Genomic DNA, 19,792 nt, shown 5'->3' with positions numbered 1-19,792 from the left:
CTCCAAGGTTTGTAGACTTAGCCTGTTCCCATCCTGACTTTCACGAATGTCTTGTCACTTTTCTTCTGCCAAAGCCCCTTGCTGGGACCAGGCTGGAGCTACCCTGGTACCTGGCCTGGCGCCATGTTGGTATCGATCCATCTTTCTGATCCATCTTTCCATCTTTCCATCCATCTTTCTGATCCATCTTCTGACACACAGTATGCCACTGAGACATGAGACACTGAGACATGAGAAAGCAGAACAGCTATTCATCAAACTCGGTTCTAGGTCTAGGCACCATAAGGAGTGGAGAGCACTGGGGTGTCAGAAAGACCCAGCTTCTCATCTAGGCTTCCAGTTTTACTCCCATAGTGACTTTGGACAAACTGTCTAAATTCTCTGAGACCTCATCTGTGTCCTCATCTCCAAAATAATAGGAACTAAGCCAGGCACAGAGACTTTGGGCTTATTTTGAGATTAAGATAATGCGTTTGAAATTGCTTTGGAAATCTTAAACGATTACACAGATAGAGATATTATTATTACCACTCAGTAATATAAAATACCTTGGTGAATTCATTGACTTTAGCACTAATGATACTCCGAGGCATTAATAAAAGTAATTCCTCTCCTTTGTCTCTTCCCCTAGCACCTTTCTAACACAAAGTGCTTCAGACATTAGAAAATGTGGCATAATGAAAACTGAGGGTTGGGGGCAGCCTAATGAAGAATTTAATAATGGCTGATTGATTTAGTGACAGAGGGGAAACTACTTGCTGTTGTGCTGCTCAGTGTGATGCCAAGATGCCAGTTTTTCCTTGTCAGGCTACAAGAAAGGGCTGGAGAGTAGGAAGGAAATGGCCTGTTTGTGATTTAAGTTGCTCTTTGCACTGATTGTAAGCTCTAGTAGGGGATGAGACGTTGTGAACCCCAGGAGAGAAGCATAGACTAGGTAGCTCCCCAAAACCTTGTAAGGCCAGAGGCAGGAGAAGAAGATTCCCTGCTCTTGATCACACTGGTACTAAATAGGAGAAATTTTTTTTTTTTTTTGCATATTATAGCAGCTTTGACTTCTTTCTAGAGCAATGGTCTACATAGTCCCAGTTGTACTGGTGTCATTATTTCATCCTCTTCAAGTTGATTTCAGGTTCAGGCTTTACCTAATGCTGCTTTGGGAAGCACAATCAGGAGTCAGGAGCTCCATTAATATGCTAGTTTATTGTTTATGGCTTTCTTTCAACATAGGAGGGGAGAATAGCAATGGTAGAGCTACTATAATTGGGGTGTGAACCCCAAACATGAGCTCGTGAAATACTCATTGTAGTGACATTTAATTTGTAAAATACAACAGTTCAAAAATAGTTTCAAAGAGAATAATGAAAGTAGGATTCCTGAAGACAGAAAATTCATAAAATGCTCCATTTCTTTGGAAGATATTTTGTGGACTTTGGCAAGATCTCATGTAATAATGTTCTGCTTAGGAATAACCTGCTGAGCTGCTAATGGTAGTAATGTGACATGTTTGACAACAGAGGATTGGAGTGTCAAGAGTGGTTTGTTTGTTTGTTTTTTTTAAAGTAGAGGGAAGGATTTTTTTTTTTTTTAATTTATTTATTTTTGGCTGTGTTGGGTCTTCGTTTCGTGCGAGGGCTTTCTCTAGTTGTGGCAAGCGGGGGCCACTCTTCTTCGTCGCGTCCTCTCTTGTTGCAGGGCACAGGCTCCAGACGCGCAGGCTCAGTAGTTGTGGCTCACGGGCCTAGTTGCTCCGCGGCATGTGGGATCTTCCCAGACCAGGGCTCGAACCCCTGTCCCCGGCATTGGCAGGCATATTCTGAACCACTGTGCCACCAGGGAAGCCCCTCAAGAGTGGTTTTGACCTGCCTTTTGAATTCAGTTAGCTAGGATGTTTTTATGTTTCTTTTATTAAACTTATACATTAGTATAATTTATATAAAGATCACTTAATTCTCTTTTTGGAAGAAGATATTAAATTAAAAAACCATTGGTTAGATTTACTCTTGAAAACTTTGCAAACCTGCTTTTCTCTATTGACGATCCTGGGATTTGCCTTATTTCCTTTCCTTTGGAATAATGATATGTATATAAGTTTCTCTCTTGATTTGACACAGTTTTGGAAAAACCAAACTTAAAATGTGTTAGTTAAAACAAATTGCCTCTTGTTTTCAGCCCTACTGGTGCCATGGTTTATTCTTAATACATACAGTGCATCATTCTTCCAAAGCCGATTTCAGATTCCACTTTTACTTAAGGCTGTTTGGTATTAATGCTATTTGTCATTCTTATAGGAAATGTAAGAATGATCATAATGGGGGGAAGTTCTAAATTGGATTGTTCTAATTTTTAATTTTTTTAACTGTGATAATTATTATGAACTTCAGAAATTAAAGTGAATACTTTTTTAGAGGGGGTAGATCTAAATTTTAACCAGAACTATAGCCTTCCTGCTCCAACTTTCCAGTCTGTGTAGGTTTATAGGCTTTTGGTCACAATACTGTGTTAGGCGATTATGTTTAAAAAGGAGGTGAGCCAGCCATGAAGTGACAGATAAAGGTATTCAGTCATTCATATTTCACAGATTTAAGGACAAGTAACAGAGCTCTACAAAAAATTTTACTCATGTGTTTATGTAGTATTTTGGGATGCCATAGCCTTAGGCCTATAAATACCCTGTATACTTTCCAGAGATTTAAAAATAATCTCTTGATCCTTGCCTTTCACAGTAGTAGTAAGCTATCTAAAGATTATCGTTAAGTTTTAAGTAAAATTTACAAGCAAATATTCTTTAGTTCTGATTATACCCTGCCTAGTGCCCTATGTCTGTGGTTACCATTACAATAAAAAGTGTGCTATGTGTGTATTCCAACCAACATTTACTGAACACATGCTATATACCTAGCATTGTGCAAATGCTTTCACCTGAATCATGTCTTTGACTTCTTCCCATACCCCCTCCTCCCACCTTGCCACTGCCAGTGAGATGCAGTGAGATAATCATAGATACTCTCATTTAAGGGAACTAAGCCTCAGAATGATAAATCATTGACATGTCCAGGACCACACAGCTAATGAGGGACAGGAAGAGATTCCGTCTTGAAGTCTTCTGACACCACGCCCTTTGCTTGATTAATGCTGGGACCCTAAAGAGATTTTATTCCAAACTACTGATTTTACAGATGAGGAAATGAGGCCCAGAGAAAGTGAGAAATTGCCTGAGGTTTCACTGTTAATTATTCCTTCCTTTCTGAACTACTACACTTTCTCCATTCGCCTCCAAATGTTTTTAGAAGTCAAAATAGAACTACTCCCTCACATGTGCCACAGTCTCATGCATCTTCCTGGTGAGCCCATCGCTTCCACTGAATCCCAATGATTTCCACTCCTCATCCACCCCCCTCCCCACACCACCTCTTCCCTGAGGTCAGGATTTCTTTCTCTCACTTTTCCCAGATACCTCCACCTGAATGTCTAAGCAGAAAAGTAAACTTGAAATGCAGGCTGCTAAAAATGGAAAATTGTTAACATCTTCCATAAATGTACTAATCCCTCTTGAAATGCTGGGATTCCCTCTTAGAATAATTATCTCATTTTCTTCTCAGCTCAGATTGCATTACCTCCTTCACTTCCTTGAACGTAGGATTGGTATGCTTTTGATTCTGGAATTTTCAATCTTGAGCTCTCTCCTGAGTTTGGAATTTACTTTTTCAAATGTTTACTTGATATATCTTTCTGGGTATACTACATGTTTCTCAAGTACAACGGATACTATTCCAAATTCCACATTTCCAGCCATCCTCAACTGTATCCTCTATTTGCATTATTGATTTTGATGAAAGATTTTTACCATTTAATCAGAGTGAAGCTAGAATCTGTGTGTCATCTTATACTCTTCCCTCAATCTAAGCCCTCACATTTAATTAAGTATTAAATTTTAAAAAGTTTACCTCTAAAATACTTCTCAAATTTGGCTTCTTTTCTTCTTACTTCTGCTGCCTTCGTTGAGGCAGTGTCTTAATGTACAATTAGTGTCTTTGCACTCTAGTCTAGTTCCATTTTAGAAGAAAGTAAAGAGCATTTATTATGTTTTTACAGTGTGCCAGGCACTGTGCTAAGTTGCAAGGTAGAAAAAGATAAAGTCTTGACCCCTAAATTTGGATGGCCTATGTAATAACAGACAGGTACATTTTCCCTTTTATTTTCATTGATTTCCCTTTCTTTCTGTCCATCCCACCTTTCCTTTTTCTTTTCTTTTCTTTTATCTTTATGATATAAACTCAGTACAATTAAAATCTGTTGACACTTTCAATCATAACTGTTTACATATAGTGTTGTTTATTGATGAAACTCCTTCAAATCTCATTCTCAAATTTTCCACATGTGAAGATATGAAACGTCAGTACTGAGAGCATTCTTGAGCTATTTAAAAGTACCATGCCTAGTTTTTAGGGTTGTTGAAATGAGATTTTATAAACTCATAGGAAGGCCTAGAAGGAAAGGAAAAGGTTTTAAAATATGAAACAAATTGTAATGTGTTCAAAAGCATTGGAATTTGTTTTGGTAGAATGCATGTTAAATTCTAATATGTCCCCTGAGTATAGCGAATAAAGTAAACTTCATCTTAAAAGATTTTTAAACAAAATCATTTCCTTAAGATTCCTGATGTATTTTAAAAGGGAATTTTTAGTATGCTTCTCAACTTTCTATAGCTTCTACAAAAGTGGTTGTCAGATTTAATGCAGCACTTTTCTGTTGCTGATAGGTACACACTGGTGGATATTTTGCGTGCCATCTTACTTTCTTTAGAAGCCATGATTGAAGATCCTGAGCTTCAAGTGAATGGATTTGTTTTGATCATAGACTGGAGTAACTTCACCTTCAAGCAAGCCTCTAAACTTACACCAAGCATGCTGCGCTTGGCTATCGAAGGCCTTCAGGTAATGATTTACAAATTACCCAGTTTCTCAGTTTCCCATGTTTGGCTTATCTGTGATAGAACAACAGAAGATCTTACTTAAGGAATAATAAAAGCACATTTAAAAAACTAGTTTTCAAGCACAAACACTAAAACACTAACTGGACAAAGGATCATAGAAGAAAAGCTAGAAGATGTGGGCCTTTTACTGAATGGAAGCTTGTGATACTTGGCACTAAGCCCTCACTATGTCTAAACATAAGTGCCAGTGATGATCTGGGATTTTTAGCTTGATAATCAGAACAAGCAACATCTTCTGGATTTTAATTATTAGCTATCTAGGCTTTTGTTTGTTTGTTTTTCTTTCCTTTTCTGTGTATAGTTGTTAATTAGCTAAATGTTTGCTTCATTGTTCCATTTAGTTGCCCAACAACTGTTGGAAAGCCAATCAATCATATGTTTTTTGGTATCTAGGATATGGAATCACTGTTTTGAATTACTTCTTTAGACTTAATTGGGGTTTTTTTTGCTCTTTTTTTTTTTTTATTGTGGAAGGGCCATGATGTGGAGTTGACAGAGGAATGGTGCGTCTTCCAATGAATGACATTTAACTGGTTGGGAATTATAAAATGGAAAATCAGTTATTATTTAGTGGCATGTTATAAACCTAATATCGACGATTTCTTTTTAAGTTTTAAGGTGTCTTTTTTCTGCTCTCTGCTTTGCTTTATGCTACTTTATATATAATGTTTATGGAATAAAATTTAAATTCTTAAAAAGATTTGTAAATTAATTCTTAAGTGATGTTATTCAGTATTTATTCTCAGTATGTTCAACTTGCTTTTTAGAAGTTTGCAGCAGTTAGTTTTTGTAACATTTATCACTGAAAATATCACAAAATAACTAATTTTATTGTTGTCATTCATTAGTCCAGGATGCTAGATTTTTTTTTTTTAAGTAGAACAACCAGAATTATCTAGATCTCTGCTTCACAGTAATTTCTGACTGTGTCTATAGGCACCTAAATTGAAAGATGATGGCCTGCTAAAAAAAGGTCACTTCTCCAAGTAGCAGGACATCTTAACCAAATTGAATTCACAGTTTGGGTTTTGCCTCTGGAGTGAATAAGACACACTGATCCTTTTCTCTGATAGGCTTTCCCTGATGCAGATTTCCTGACTTGCTCTTGGTGAGTCAGCCTTGCTCTTACCTTATCTTGAACTACACTTTCTTTTTAACTCCATAGAGACAGTTAATCAGAGTTGGGAGGGCATGGGGAAACACAGTGTTTGGAAATGTGTGTATCATTTAGAATCAGTCCTAATTCTGCCCTCCTGCCATCAGCATGTAAAGTGTTCTTCACTTTATAGAGAAAATTGGTTACCACCAACCATATTACTTAACACAAAATGGTAACCTAGCCTTTTATAATCGTGATCCCAATTTAACTGGCATGAGGGGTCGTCTAGGCCTTCAGCATATGAAGAGCTGGAGAACTCATATTATTTCCAAAAAAATTGAAAAAAACAAACACCTCAAGAATAGACTCAATATCTTGCTGTTTGCTAATTTACACACTTTATGGAGTCATTTAATAGTAATATGATAAGTCCTCGGTGGAGGAAAAAACTGACCACTTGGACATGTTGGGGAACTTCCCCATTACCCATGGCTCCGATCAGGACTTTTTTAAGTGCTGAGGGTCAGCCCAACAGGAGCTACAGCCAGATTAAAGCTCTGTGCTTGTGTTAGAGAGGGGAATGGTCCCCCTCCCTGCAGGGACCTCTGCTGAACTGCCTTGTCTCTATTCCCCACCACGGTCCCAAGCCCCTTTCCTCGCTCCCAGGACCCAGACTGAGTAAGCAGGGTTGATTCCTCCTCGTTGCCCATCGGGAAGCCACTTAAAAGAAGGGAGCTCCTCCTGGGAATAAATTTGACACGTTACTAACTTTTAAACTCATTTTTTCTCTAGTTCAAATTAATTTTTAAATGCTCTATATCCATGTCTATATCTGTGTCTATGTCTATATCGATATCTATAAACAATGGTGATTCTGAATAGGAATATACGATGTGCTAAAAATGTTCCATTGTGACAGGTGTGATTTCATACTTACTTTCATACTGAAGTAACCTTTTCTGACTTTTCTAATGAAGACTCTTTTATTTTGCACTTACTATGTGAGAAATATTATTGTGTATTGATATGTTTCACGCAGAGCATGAATCAACTTTATTTTTTGAGATTAACAGGAAACCGTAAAGCGTTTGAAGTAAAGACACATATGCGCAATTTTAGATTGTTAAACACAACTACCGCCATCACTAAGACCACCACCACAATAATAAACCCCTTCCAATTAACCCAGTCAGGGAAATTAAGAGGTGAGAATATTTTTAATAACTCAGTGATAATTTATATCATGCTATCATTCTGCTATAATATGTTACTTTTATTTAGGCAAACAAAAAAATATCCTAGGGGATTAAACCAAAAGTAAGGAAAGCTACCAGTGGGTCTAGTGCCAGGGAGGAAACTTAATTTAATGATGTGTATTATTAAGGGACGTAACTGTGTTTTACGTCTTCCTTTATACAGAGGTGACTGTATAACCTGTCTACCTGCATACACCAATCCCCTTTTTCCTCAAGTATTTTAAGTGACCCAGCTAGAGATAGCACCTTATACTTTGGATAAAAACACAGAGACCATTGCTGTAAGATCCACCTGTGATCACAGTAGAAGGCCAACAGAGAGACACTGTTGAAGGATGCAAACGGGCTATAGAGGCAGACAGACCTGGGTTTGGATGGCAGCCCTGCCACATATCAAATATTTGGGCAAATTACTTAACTTGTTTGGCTGTCAGTCTATTCATTTATACCAATTTTAAAGTATTACATTAGAAATAATACACCTTGCACTTAGCAGGTGATATTAATGATCAAAGTAATTGATGTGGGTAAGCTCATTTTTCAAGTGGCATATTTTTTTGGATGTGTGCTGGTTTTCTCACAATTCAGTGACTACCTAGGCAGTGAAGACTTAAAGATGATTGACTTTGGGAATCTGAAAAATATCATATTTTGCTTTTAGTGCTCAGATTATAGATACACAGATTCCATTTTTTAAAAATCACTTCACTTTTTGGTTAAGTAGCATCTAGATATTTTCATGTTAGATGCCAAATAATATATTATTTTCTTGTTGGAAGCCAAACAAAAAATGAGATTTTTTTCACCTGGTGAAAATTAATCTTTGTTTCTTTTGGGAGAAACTCCAGGCACAGTTGGAAAGGTGGTGATTGTGGAGATAGCTTTGGCCTTGAGGGAGGAGCAAGAGTTTGCTAAGGGAGTAAGGACAGGAAGAGCATTCTGGGCAGGGAAACTTTGGGGGAGGTGACTTGAACAAACAGACAGCTATAAAGCATTGAAAGTATGTGATAAATCAGTTTCGATATGGCTAGGGTGAGAAATGAATTGAAACAAATGACCAGAGGTAATCTGGGAAAGGCAGGCTGAGACCTGGCCCTATGGGCTGGAGGAAGGCATGCTGTGTGGTTTGACCTGTGTACTCCAGACATGGGGACATTTGGGACAGGAAAGTGACCTGGTCACTCTTCTTCTTTGGAAAGATCTGCTGGGTGGAAGAATTGACTTGGATCAAAGGAGAGGGGTTAAATATAGAGGACACCCAGACTACCCTGGAGGTACTTATATTGATCCCATTTTGTAGGACAGATAATGAAACTTCAGGGAGTTTAAGACACTTACCTGAATTTTCTCAACTGACCTCAAGGCTTGAGTCCAGGTTGTCTGATTCCAAAGAATGAATGTCTTTCCTGAATCTTGTTGTTTCTGGTTTTTTGTTAATTAAAAAAATTATACAATTTTAAAGGTTACTTTCCATTTACAGTTATTACAAAATATTGGCTATACTCCCCGTGTTGTACAATGCATCCTTGAGCCTATTTTACATCCAATAGTTTGTGCCTCCCATGCCCCCTTGTTGTTTCTGTTGTTTCCAGGGCTGTGCCTAAGAAAAAATGGGTAGCCTCAGGTTAAAGTAACTTTCCTCCCCCATGCCCAAAATCCTCACATTTCAATCCAGGTGAAATTTCTTTGTTGGGATAGTACAGTACTAAAATAATCACAAATGGCTGACCTTGCACTTTTTTGGACACCAAGTGTCAGAACCATTTTCTTCTTCCCAGTGAGTGGTCTCTTTGAGTGACTACCAACCTCCCAGTTCCCTGTGATGAAGGACAAGGGCAAGGCACTTTTCTGCTAGCCAAAGAGAACTTTTATCCTCACAACCACAAGTTGGTAAGCCACTCATTATACCAATCCAAGGCAATTCTGTACGCTTTCTCTTTGCAGAATCTTCAAACATTTTTTTTAAATGAAAGGCATAAAAGATTTTTTACCAACACAATGCGGCTCCTTGACAGATAAGAGGCAACATCAGATATTTTCTGTGGAAATAAAGTATTCATTCTTAGTCGGAAGGAAAAGAGAAAGAGAAAATTGTCTTGCACCTTACAAGAATGTAATTGATTAGGGTAGTAACAGGAAGCATTTTAGAAAATCAATACAAGATTAAGTGGATGTGACTTGTTGACTCTAAGATATCTGCCTGGGAAGCCAATTAAAACATGAAATGTTTGGAAATACCTGGAACAGCTTAGACTGAATTTATAACGAAGCAGTATGCTTTTAATATTTTTTGGTTGCTGTTGCTCTATTTTAATATTTTTCTTATAAAATATTACCATTCTTAAAACTCTTTGGTAGTGAAAAACTCAAACTCTCTTATGAATCCAGAATCTCTTATTTGTGATTTTTTAAAACATATCCTGACCCTACCTCTGTTGTTCGTTGCCCTTTGGATGTATTTACCTGTTATTCCCCCTTAGCTCTGTTCTGCTGAGTCTCTGTGCTGTTGCTTTCACAATTTCACAGGAATCCCCAAACTCCATCTGCTGAAAAGTACAGAATGTAGTCAAGAGGTAGCTTGCTGACAAGGGGTTTGGCTGTAACAAAGAATTGAATAGCTCTTTGAATTGCTACCTAAGACTCAGATGTAGGGCCATCACAAAGTGCCTAAATCAGTGCCAGATATTGTAAGAGCCCTTAATAAATAGGACTTGTGAAAGAATAAAGAATATGTTATCAATTCACAGTACTTAATGCTGGCCCTTTCTTTTGACTCAAAGGTCCAGTGTTACTAGCAGCCACCAATCTGCTAGCTCTGAGAGCTCTGGTCATTCATGTGGAAGGCAGAAAGTGCTGCCACTACAAATTCTGGCTCTGACTGTTTGGAAGCCCAGTGCTACCTAGGGGATCTTGCCAAAAACAAAGGCCATGCTAATGACTTGGAATATCCCTGTCCAGGGCTAGCGGGTGAGGAGCGCCATTAACTTCAGTCTAGCGTTAGCTTATTCAGTCTTCCCGATCTTACCCACAGTTCCTGCTAGCTTTGAAATTGCACATGTGTGTGTACGTGCGTGTGTGTGTGTGTGTGTGTATGTAGGACAGTTATGGAGAATATTAAAAAGGGAAGTCAGTGAGATATTGAGCAAATTAGGCTTTCATAATAAGACAAAAGGACTCTGCTTTGCAACAGTGTTTTTTGCAATGTTTGTTAACCTACCAATAGTTTTCAGGCTTATAATGCTTCTGGCAATAGCAGAAACCTCTTGCATGCAAGCTGCCTTGTAAATTTAAGGCAGCATGATGGTGCATTGATGGTAGAGGTCTGAAACAATACCTGTCTTTTTGAAAATGAACACACGGACTCATGAACTGTATTTATTCAGACAGCCTGGAGGTGGGAGCATTTATTTCCACATTTTGTATGCACAGTCAGAACCATGTTGAGAAACAGTGACAAGGGCACTGTGTAAAAAAAAAAAGTGACATTTTGTTCATCACACGCATAGCTGTCTGAGCTAAGTGTGCTTCCTTTCAGTTGTTTCTTAACCTAAAACAAAATGAGTGAAAACCCTAAAGTTGCTTGATTTCATGGTATGAGAATGTGGCTTGGCTGAGAGGTTTAGTCCCCAGAAGTAGGACGTTGGAAGTCTTTTTAAAATCTGACAATAGACATGTAAAAGCTATATATAATATTCAGTTCAGCAAGCAGGCTAAGGATTATATAAACTTTGCTAACAGGCCAGGTTAATTCTGCATATATATGTACATATATACACATACACATAACACATACATGTACCTACATACATGTGTATGTGCCTATATCTCACTATTTTTTCTTGCATTAAAATTGCTTTTTTTTTTTTTTTTGATTAGCAGCTAAATCCATTTAAAATGTCTAGTTATAGGAAGTAGCTGTCAACCTTGAAAAAAAAATAGAGATGGGTGCTCTAGGCTTACTTAACATACGCTTACTGAATTAAAGTAAGGAGTATCAGTAATTATCCATACAATTTAATACCTGTACACTTTCAACCACTGAAAAGGAGACTAGCTATCATTTTTCTTCTAGTAGCCAAATAATTTAAGCAACAAAAGGGAAGGAAGCAAATAATCTTTCTGTTTGAGTCATTGAGATAATGATAAATGGATAGAAAGTAACTACCTATAATGAAAAACTGAACAGCCATATGAGCTATTCTACATTTCATTTTATTGGCTATATTAAGACAAGTCCTTAACTGGAGAACAAAAAAAATGAGTAACTGCAAGTTCTCTCTTATTCTTTTTGTTAGCAATGTAAATGCATCTTGATATATTCTTCTCTCCCAGTAGAACTTCATTTTTTTCACTCTCTTCAAATCAAAATGGCAAAATGTGAACATTCATTTATCTTAAAAAAATTAGTTTAGATACAACCTTAAAAAAGAAAGGAATCCTGCTGTTTGCAACAATACAGATGAACGTTGAGGACATTATGCTAAGTGAAGTAAGCCAGGCACTGAGAGACAAGTACTGCATGATCTCACTTACATGTGGGATCTAAAAAGTCAAATTCATAGTAACAGGGAGGAGAATGGTGGTTACCAGGGGTCAGGAGGTTGGGGAAATGGGGAGATGCTGGTCAAAGGGTACAACATTTCAGTGATAAGATGAATAAATCCTGGAAACCTAATGGACAGAATGGTGACTATAGTTAATAACAATGTGTTGTATACTTGAAATTTGCTAAGAGAGTAGATCTCAACTGTTTTTACCACACACACACATAAAAAAAGATAATTATGTGAGGTGATAGATATGTTAGCCTGATTGTGGCAATTATTTTACAATGTATGTGTATACCAAAATATCATGCTGTATACCTTAAATATATCCAATTTTTGTCAATCATGCCTTCATAAAACTGGAAAAAATTAGTTTAAGACCCCAGCGCTATCAGATTTTCCTACAGATGTTGATAAAACTGACATGCTTATCTTTCAAATGTTTAGTCATTTCACCTTCATAATGTAACCTCCTGGACATCTAAATCAAAATCTTTTGAAATCTCAAATTAGGGTGTCATTTTTGTTTTCTTAAGTTTTAAAATTCTGGTACCATATTGCCAGAATCTTGGAGGTGAGTGATTCTTCTGTCCCATCCATGAGTAGCACTCTTGTTATATTCTCTTAAGATTGATCTGGAAATTAAAATACTCTTTATTCTTCATTTTAACTATTCTGAGGATTTGTTTTTAATGGGCTTAATTTTCTTCATATCAGCAATTGGAGAAGTCACAATAAACTCATAAGAGGAATGCCCCCTTGTATTAATCCTGGGCTTCTATTTGATGCACAATTAAAAATAGTGTGTTTCTATGGCTTGAGGTCAACTGCATTTTGAAAGGCCTCAGTCAGTTGGAATTTTAAGATGTGGGTGAGTGTGAGGTAGTTATATAAGGTAATGATAGCTGCTGTAACAAACAAACGAAAATGTGTGCATTTGCTCAACCATCTCACGGTGAAATCAAATAGGCTGCTTTGATCAAGCTTTGGTGCTTCTCCTAGCGAGTCAGTAACCCATGTTCCTTCCACTTTGTTGCCCTGCCGTTTTCTATGTGTGGCTTCCCGGGTCACTTTGGTCAGTTTCATTGCATTTCCCTATAAGGTGAAAAAGCATGGAGGATCACATATGATACACGTCTATGGGCCAAACCTGCAAACAGTGTCCATTGTTTATTTGAATTTGAATTCTGTTGGCTAGAAAACTCAGTCAAGTTGACACCCATAACTATAAAGGAGATGAAGAAATGTAGTCTGTGATTCTAGGAAGAAGAGGAATGGTGGACACCTCGTCTTCTCCTTCACAATGCTGATTCCCTAAAATACCTATGATGACTCTTCTATCAGCTCTTTATAGCATGTTTGCTTATGTTCTCTGAAAGGAAGAAGTGATAATTAGACAGTGTTTCAAGAAGGTTTTATTCCAACATTTAAGCACAAAGAAATAAATGCAGTTTTCCTACAATCCATTCTGTGTACTTATTGCAATCTCTGTACCCGACTAGCTTTGCCTAGGTAGGGGTGCTGGCAATTTCTATGTACGTGGGTCACTATAGCTATATCCCCATAACAAAGGTAACACAGCTGTGATTCAATCAGTTCAGCGCTCCTAAGATCCCAATTTTAAAAGGAGAAAAATAGTAAATCATTCTTCTAGCGTCTTAAGACTACATGTAAGACGTAGTCTTAAATAGTGATATTTTTGTTGCTTTACCTTGAAAGTTAGAAATCCTCTGAATTGGGGATTTAATTTTTGTAAAATGAGAATATGACTTTTAAAAAAATTCGAGATTACCTACCTTGAGAAACTCCCCAAAAAAGAATACTAGCTGCTGAAACACTGAAAGGATTTCACTGTAGTCTTGTTGCATAGGCTTAAAGACTGAAATCAATGTCAAATTTTAGGATGTAGAGTCCACCAGCTTTCACCATTTTGTCAATATCTATCAAGTGCTTTAAAAACCAGTTGAAGTTTTACTTATTGTTTAGTCATCTAGTGAAAACATGCAAAAAGTCAATATAATTTTAGTACATAAATTAATAAAGTAAAAGTTATACTATCAGTACCTAGTTTTTCAATCATATTGTGTACTATAAGGAATCCACTTTCTTCCTGAAGGTATTCTAGGAGCTCTTTATTTCCTGTTATGACTTTTTCCTCTTGTTTATTAGGTCTGTATTAGAGCTGTCATTATAGAAAACTTTCAAATTTCATTCTTGTGTAATATTTGCTGTGTCTTAGATTTCCTTTCCTCAAGTCCTTGAATTCTTTTCTCTCTTTTTTGTTTTGTTTACATATATATATATATATATTTTTTTTTTTTTTCCACCTGAAGGAGTACGAGGGAGGTAAAGTTGCAGAACACTTGCATTCTCTAAAGTGTGTTTATTTTTTCACATCGGTTAATAGTTTTGTCTAGATATATAAATATAGATTCAAAATAATTTCCCTCAGTACTTTGAAATCATTATTTTATAGTTGTTAGGCATCCATTATTTCTGATAAGAAGCCTGGATTCAGACAAATTTTTGTTACTTTGTAGGTACCTGTAAAAGATTTTAGGATCTTTTTTCATCTTTGGCTTTTACAAGCATGCATCTGGGAGCAGATCTTCTTGTGTCTACCACACCTTAATGAATCCTTCAGTTAGAAACAGAAACATTTTTGTTATTCTTTCCTTTCAATTTTTCTCTGATCCCTTTTCTGGTATTACTATCGCATGGACATTGTATCTGTGGTCTTAATCCTCTGTGTATCATAATGTTTCTGGATCACATGTTTTTTAATTAAACTTTTCAGTTTTATTTTGAAATTAATGTAGATTCACGTGCAGTTGTAAGAAACAATGCAGAGAGATCTCATATATGTTTTCCTCAATGGTAACATCTTGCAAAAATATCATGCAATCTCACAACCAGGATATTAACATTGATATAATAGGGATGAAACTCCTGGCTACGTACTCAGTCTTCTCTTACATGACCCTGGTGGGGGCTGGGATACCTCATCACAGCTTGATGAGGGTGCTTTCATCCTTAGCTGGTGTGGGTGAGAGTGAGGTCACATGTTTTTGTTTTTGTTTTTTTCTTTTCCTCTAGTGCTTGGCTGGAGTAGAGTAGTTATTGCCTAAACATTTTGTGTGTTGCTAGTATGTGTCTTTCCTGATCCTTTGGCCAGTGAGAGCAAGCTTTAGTTAGGGCTCTTTTGTCTGTGCCCGTTTCCAGTTGCCAGTTTCCTGAGCTATAGATCGGGGATACCTGAGGCAAAATCAAGCCCAGGGAATGTGCCAGTATTTTATTCTTTGGGTCCCAAAGTCTCTAGCTGGTCTGCCTTTTTCTTTTCACCATTTATAGTCTTCTTACGTTTGTTTTATGTATACTGCCCAGGTTTTTTAGTTATACTTAATGAGAAGAATAGGGAAAAGTATGATTTGATTATTCTGTCTTTCTGGAAGTGGAAGTTAGAACCACATGTATTTTTCATCTTCTAAAATTTTATCAAATATCTACTTTAATAAAGTTACTCTGCCTCATTTAGTTTTCAGTGTTGTTGTAAATTTATTATAGTTTGTACTGTTTACTGTCATTTAAATTTGTGGAGGAAGGTGAGGAAATTGTGCTTATTCAGTCTGCCTTATTGACTTGGAAGCTCCTTAACTCCTTAAAGCCAACCATTTTCTAGTTTATGACCACAAGACGATAGAAATGAGGGTCATGAGCCATCATTTCTATCTATAGATAATGATCTAAGGGAGAAATTCTTCTTCTTTTATGTAGTAATAGCTTTTATTATTATGTTCTTTAAATCCCCAGAGATATTTTTCTAGGATTAAATATGGAGTAAATTTATTTCCAAAAACCCAAAAATATTCCAAGAGATATACCCATAATTCTTTGCAAATCATTATGAACTAAGACTCTAAAGCTTAGAAAACCAGGTTTATTTTCAAGTAAGATGAAATTCAGGCAGATAGACAATTTTATCACTTGGTTTTAAAAGAAAAACCTCAAAAAGATGCTACCAGTCAGACCATTGTCTCTCCTAAGATGGCTAAGAAAAGCACATTCTACCCCACATAAGACAATGATGGGTTGCAACAGAACTGGTAAACAAACTACATTTAGTGGTATTTGAGGCCTACTGTCTCAACAGGGAGTAGATAATCAGCATCATAATGGGTTACTACTATATGCTAAACTTAGAGCTATAATTTATTCAGTGAAAGGAGGGTAAACCACTCTGCTGTAAATCATAACAGGCTGTTTTCTAGTTTCATAGATATTTGGATCTGGAAAGTGCCTTAACTCAGAAAAGAGCTAATGTGACTTCAATGCTGCATAGAAACCATCAAAGTAGGCTTAGGCTGAATTGAGCAGCACCACGGAGAGCTCCCAGAAATTCCATTGCTGAGCTTTGTCTTTTCCTCTTTGCAGTTCTGGTTTTCTCTTGTCATCACTGCCTTTACAGTAAGCCCCTCTACCTCTTAGAATAGGTCACAGTACTCACAGAAGTAGAGGTTTCCTTCATTTTCCCTGAGTCTCATAGTTTCTATGTTTGAGTCAAGGCTACATTTTTCACGTGGTCCAAGGTTTTCCTTTTAAGGCTTTCCCTTTATTATTTAGCTCCTGTTTTTTGGGGATTGTTTACTGGAAACTCATGTATCGGCATTGGAATTAGAACTATCGCCTCTCTTTCCTTTATTCTTGGAATCTTCCCATAAGTTATTTATATCCTAATTTTAAAAACACAAAAACATTCCTAAGTTGGATAGAGGGTAAGAGAAATGACACTGTGACTTGTGTTTCATCATAAGGCCATGTAAGGAGGAAGGAGATTGTCTTCTTTCACTCACGAAAACTGCTAGGAAAGTCATGGTTTGATTATATGCTTTCTTCATAAAGAGGTATTTGGACAAAAATTATATAGGATATAGTTGAAAGCAGAATTGTCTCTCCCCTGACAAGTGCTAGAATAGGTCAGACTTTAGAAGCAAGCATTCCTGGGCTTAAGTCTTGTCTCAGCCACATCCAGATTTCAACTTTAGACAGACTACTTAACTGATCGCGGTCATTGTTACCGCATATAAAATGGGAGTGATACCTTCCACCTGGTGTTATTTTGAGGATTAAACAAGATAACAATATGAAAGAGATTGGCATGATACCTAGTCAGAGAAGTCACTTGGTTACTGTCAGTCCTGCCCATGCACTTCTTCCCTGCCCCATGCTGGAGAAGATAATATAAATAAACTATGTAACAAGAAGATTACGTCTTTAGAACAAAATACAGTGGTTATATAATATAATTAATCAACCTAACTTGGCAGATCATGCAAAACTCACCAACTAAAATTAGGTGGGAAGAAAGTCTCCCACCCCCTTTTTCTGAAAATAATGCATCTTTTAAGAAATTAAGTGGGTAATTTTCTCTTTGAAGTTTATAGTCACTACATTTGTTCTTCCAAGTTGTAAGATAATGGTTAAATGTGATTATAAAAAGTATTGTGATTTATAACATGTGGAACTCATTGCTTTGTTCCTAGGATGTAAGACTTTGGGGATTTTCACTCTTGGGAATATCACAAATATTTTCTGTTGAAATACATGAAGAGACTTGTATTTACATGATTAATATACATATCTCTCCTCACTGTTTTCAACTAGATGAAAACTTCCTCAATGGCAAGATTACAGTTCCGCTAAATAACTCACCAATTGGCTGGCAAGGAGGATCATATCATTGGTCCTGGGTGGACTAAAAGCATGTTATAGACCTGCAATTCTTAAAACTTTCATAGTGGTGAAATAGGGTGGGATACTCATGGGAGAACATACACTGGAGAGTGCAATATCTAAGACATGTGAAAGCTGCAGGGGAAGTAGTAATCAAAAGGACTATGGTAAAGAGACCTGGTACATTAGAGAAACTCAGTGAAAGGATTTCCTGAACAATGGGGATGACAGGATTCAGAAATACTGCTGGCTAGGTGATGGCATTTAAACACCAGAAGTATGTTGGGTGCAGTTATTATAAGGAGTGGCAAGGTCGGAGTGGCAATCATAAGGGCCTGGCCCTAAGGGAGCTATGGATATGGTTATTAAACATGGTGTTCCGATGGGAAAGAAAGATAGGAAGACAATAAATGTTGCTTAAAATATTAAATGAAAAAAAAGAGAAAAAGAATGAAGGCAGCTATCCAAATATAAAGTTAGAATATTATGCCTAGTTTCCTGACCTGAGATAGTTCTCAGACTCAGAATCCATGAGCTGAAGGAGAATATAGATCCTTGTGAGAAAGAACCCTGCAGCACCAGGATGTTTCTATGATGGATGATCTTTCAACTGCTAGGAGTAATGTTTGCAAAGAGTTTGTGATAATATGGGCAATGATTATTAATAATCTTAAGTGTGTGTGATAGAAACGAATGTATGAAAATATGATCACATTTATGTTGATAATATGTTAAACAAAGAGGAGAAGAAAATGCACTGGAATGTAAGCAATGATTATATGAGAGTTGTAGGACTGTGGAGAAATTTTCCTTTTCCTACTTTCTGCATTTTACACATTTTACCATTGGGAACATAGTATTTTTATCATAAAAATTTTATTCAAGTAGTCATGATATACAGTAGAAAATAAAGCAAATTATTTAACAAATAAGTATACAATGTGCCGTGTTAAAAAGGTTAGCTTCTATTTTAAAGTGATATTAACATAGTCTGATGAGAAAATTAATAGAATCAGGCAGCTGCAGCTGCTCATCTTAAGAAGATTATGCAGTGCTAACACATATAGCTGTGATGGGTCACATTTGGGAACCACAAAGGAAATTTACAGTAAGACCTAGGAAAACAGAGTCAGTGGAAATGTAAATATGCTTCGGAGTTAAAGATCAGACATGCTTAAAAAAGCATGTTTTATGAAGCTACCAGGCTGATATATAATCCAAAATATTATGCTAATATACCTGGTATGAACTAACCAGTGTTTGGTAGGAGAAAAGAAGTAAGTTGAATTGTTAAACAGCCATCAATAAGCCCCATTTAAAAACATTTTTATGCAAATCTGAATAAGATAGCCATCGATGAATTAAGTAAAAGACAGAAAGTGGACATAAATTACACCTTATAAAGACAATCATGCTTTTAAACAGTACATCTTATTTCTGCCTACCAGTCGTATCCTTATATTATTAAAATTGGTTCTATAAATGGCAAAATAAATTTTTACAGACAGAAATTGTTTAATAGTTCAGAAGAAGGAGTTGTGGTGTGTGGACTAAAATGCTATAAATGTTTTATGTAAGAGTTAAAGATTGAGCATGTCTTCAAAGATGACATGATTTGGTATATAGAGATGCATAGGGAGGGAAACAGTGCAGCTAAGTATAGAGCGAAAATTCATACATTGCATTTTGGATATGTTATAAGTCTAGGCAGTCTCATGTGACGAGTTGATGTAAGGTAGGCAAGAAAGATACACTGGAGAAATCTGATAGGTTGAGGTCAAAGTGGGATGGACTTTGAATTTAAACTGTATTTTATGAAGACTGGAGAATCAATGAGTATTTTAAGTCAGAGAAGAAATCATGGAAAATGGCCAATTGAAAAACTAATGTGATGTAATTCATTTGTTCATGACTTCAGCCCACCAATATCTATTGAGTGGGATAATCTTAAAGAAAAAAGTTGGAAAAGTGGGAATTTAGGAGACAATTTTATAGCAATCCAGCCCAGAGATGCTGAAAGTCCGCATTAGTTCAGGCCAAGTGATATGAAAAAGAAGGGGAGGGTACTTTTGTCTGTGTCCTTTCCAATTCACATTTTTTCCCTATCCTCCTTTAAATCTTTGTTACCTCTCACCTTTGTTATCTCCAAAGATAAATCAGTGGCCCT

At 36.7% G+C, this 19,792-nt stretch overlaps 1 protein-coding gene across 2 annotated transcripts in view; it reads left to right on the top strand.

The window, feature by feature from the left end:
* CLVS2 (clavesin 2) overlaps positions 1–19,792 on the top strand; it is a 77,541-nt gene that overhangs the window by 15,521 nt on the left and 42,228 nt on the right. For both annotated transcript variants that reach the window (XM_036872108.1, XM_036872110.1), the window contains one exon: positions 4,760–4,934. In XM_036872108.1, the coding sequence (XP_036728003.1) occupies positions 4,760–4,934 (175 nt within the window). The remainder of the gene's footprint in view (positions 1–4,759; positions 4,935–19,792) is intronic.

This window comes from Balaenoptera musculus, chromosome 12 (assembly GCF_009873245.2).
Source record: "Balaenoptera musculus isolate JJ_BM4_2016_0621 chromosome 12, mBalMus1.pri.v3, whole genome shotgun sequence".
In the NCBI taxonomy this organism is placed as follows: Eukaryota; Metazoa; Chordata; class Mammalia; order Artiodactyla; family Balaenopteridae; genus Balaenoptera; species Balaenoptera musculus.
This window is presented reverse-complemented; position numbering and strand designations above follow the sequence as displayed.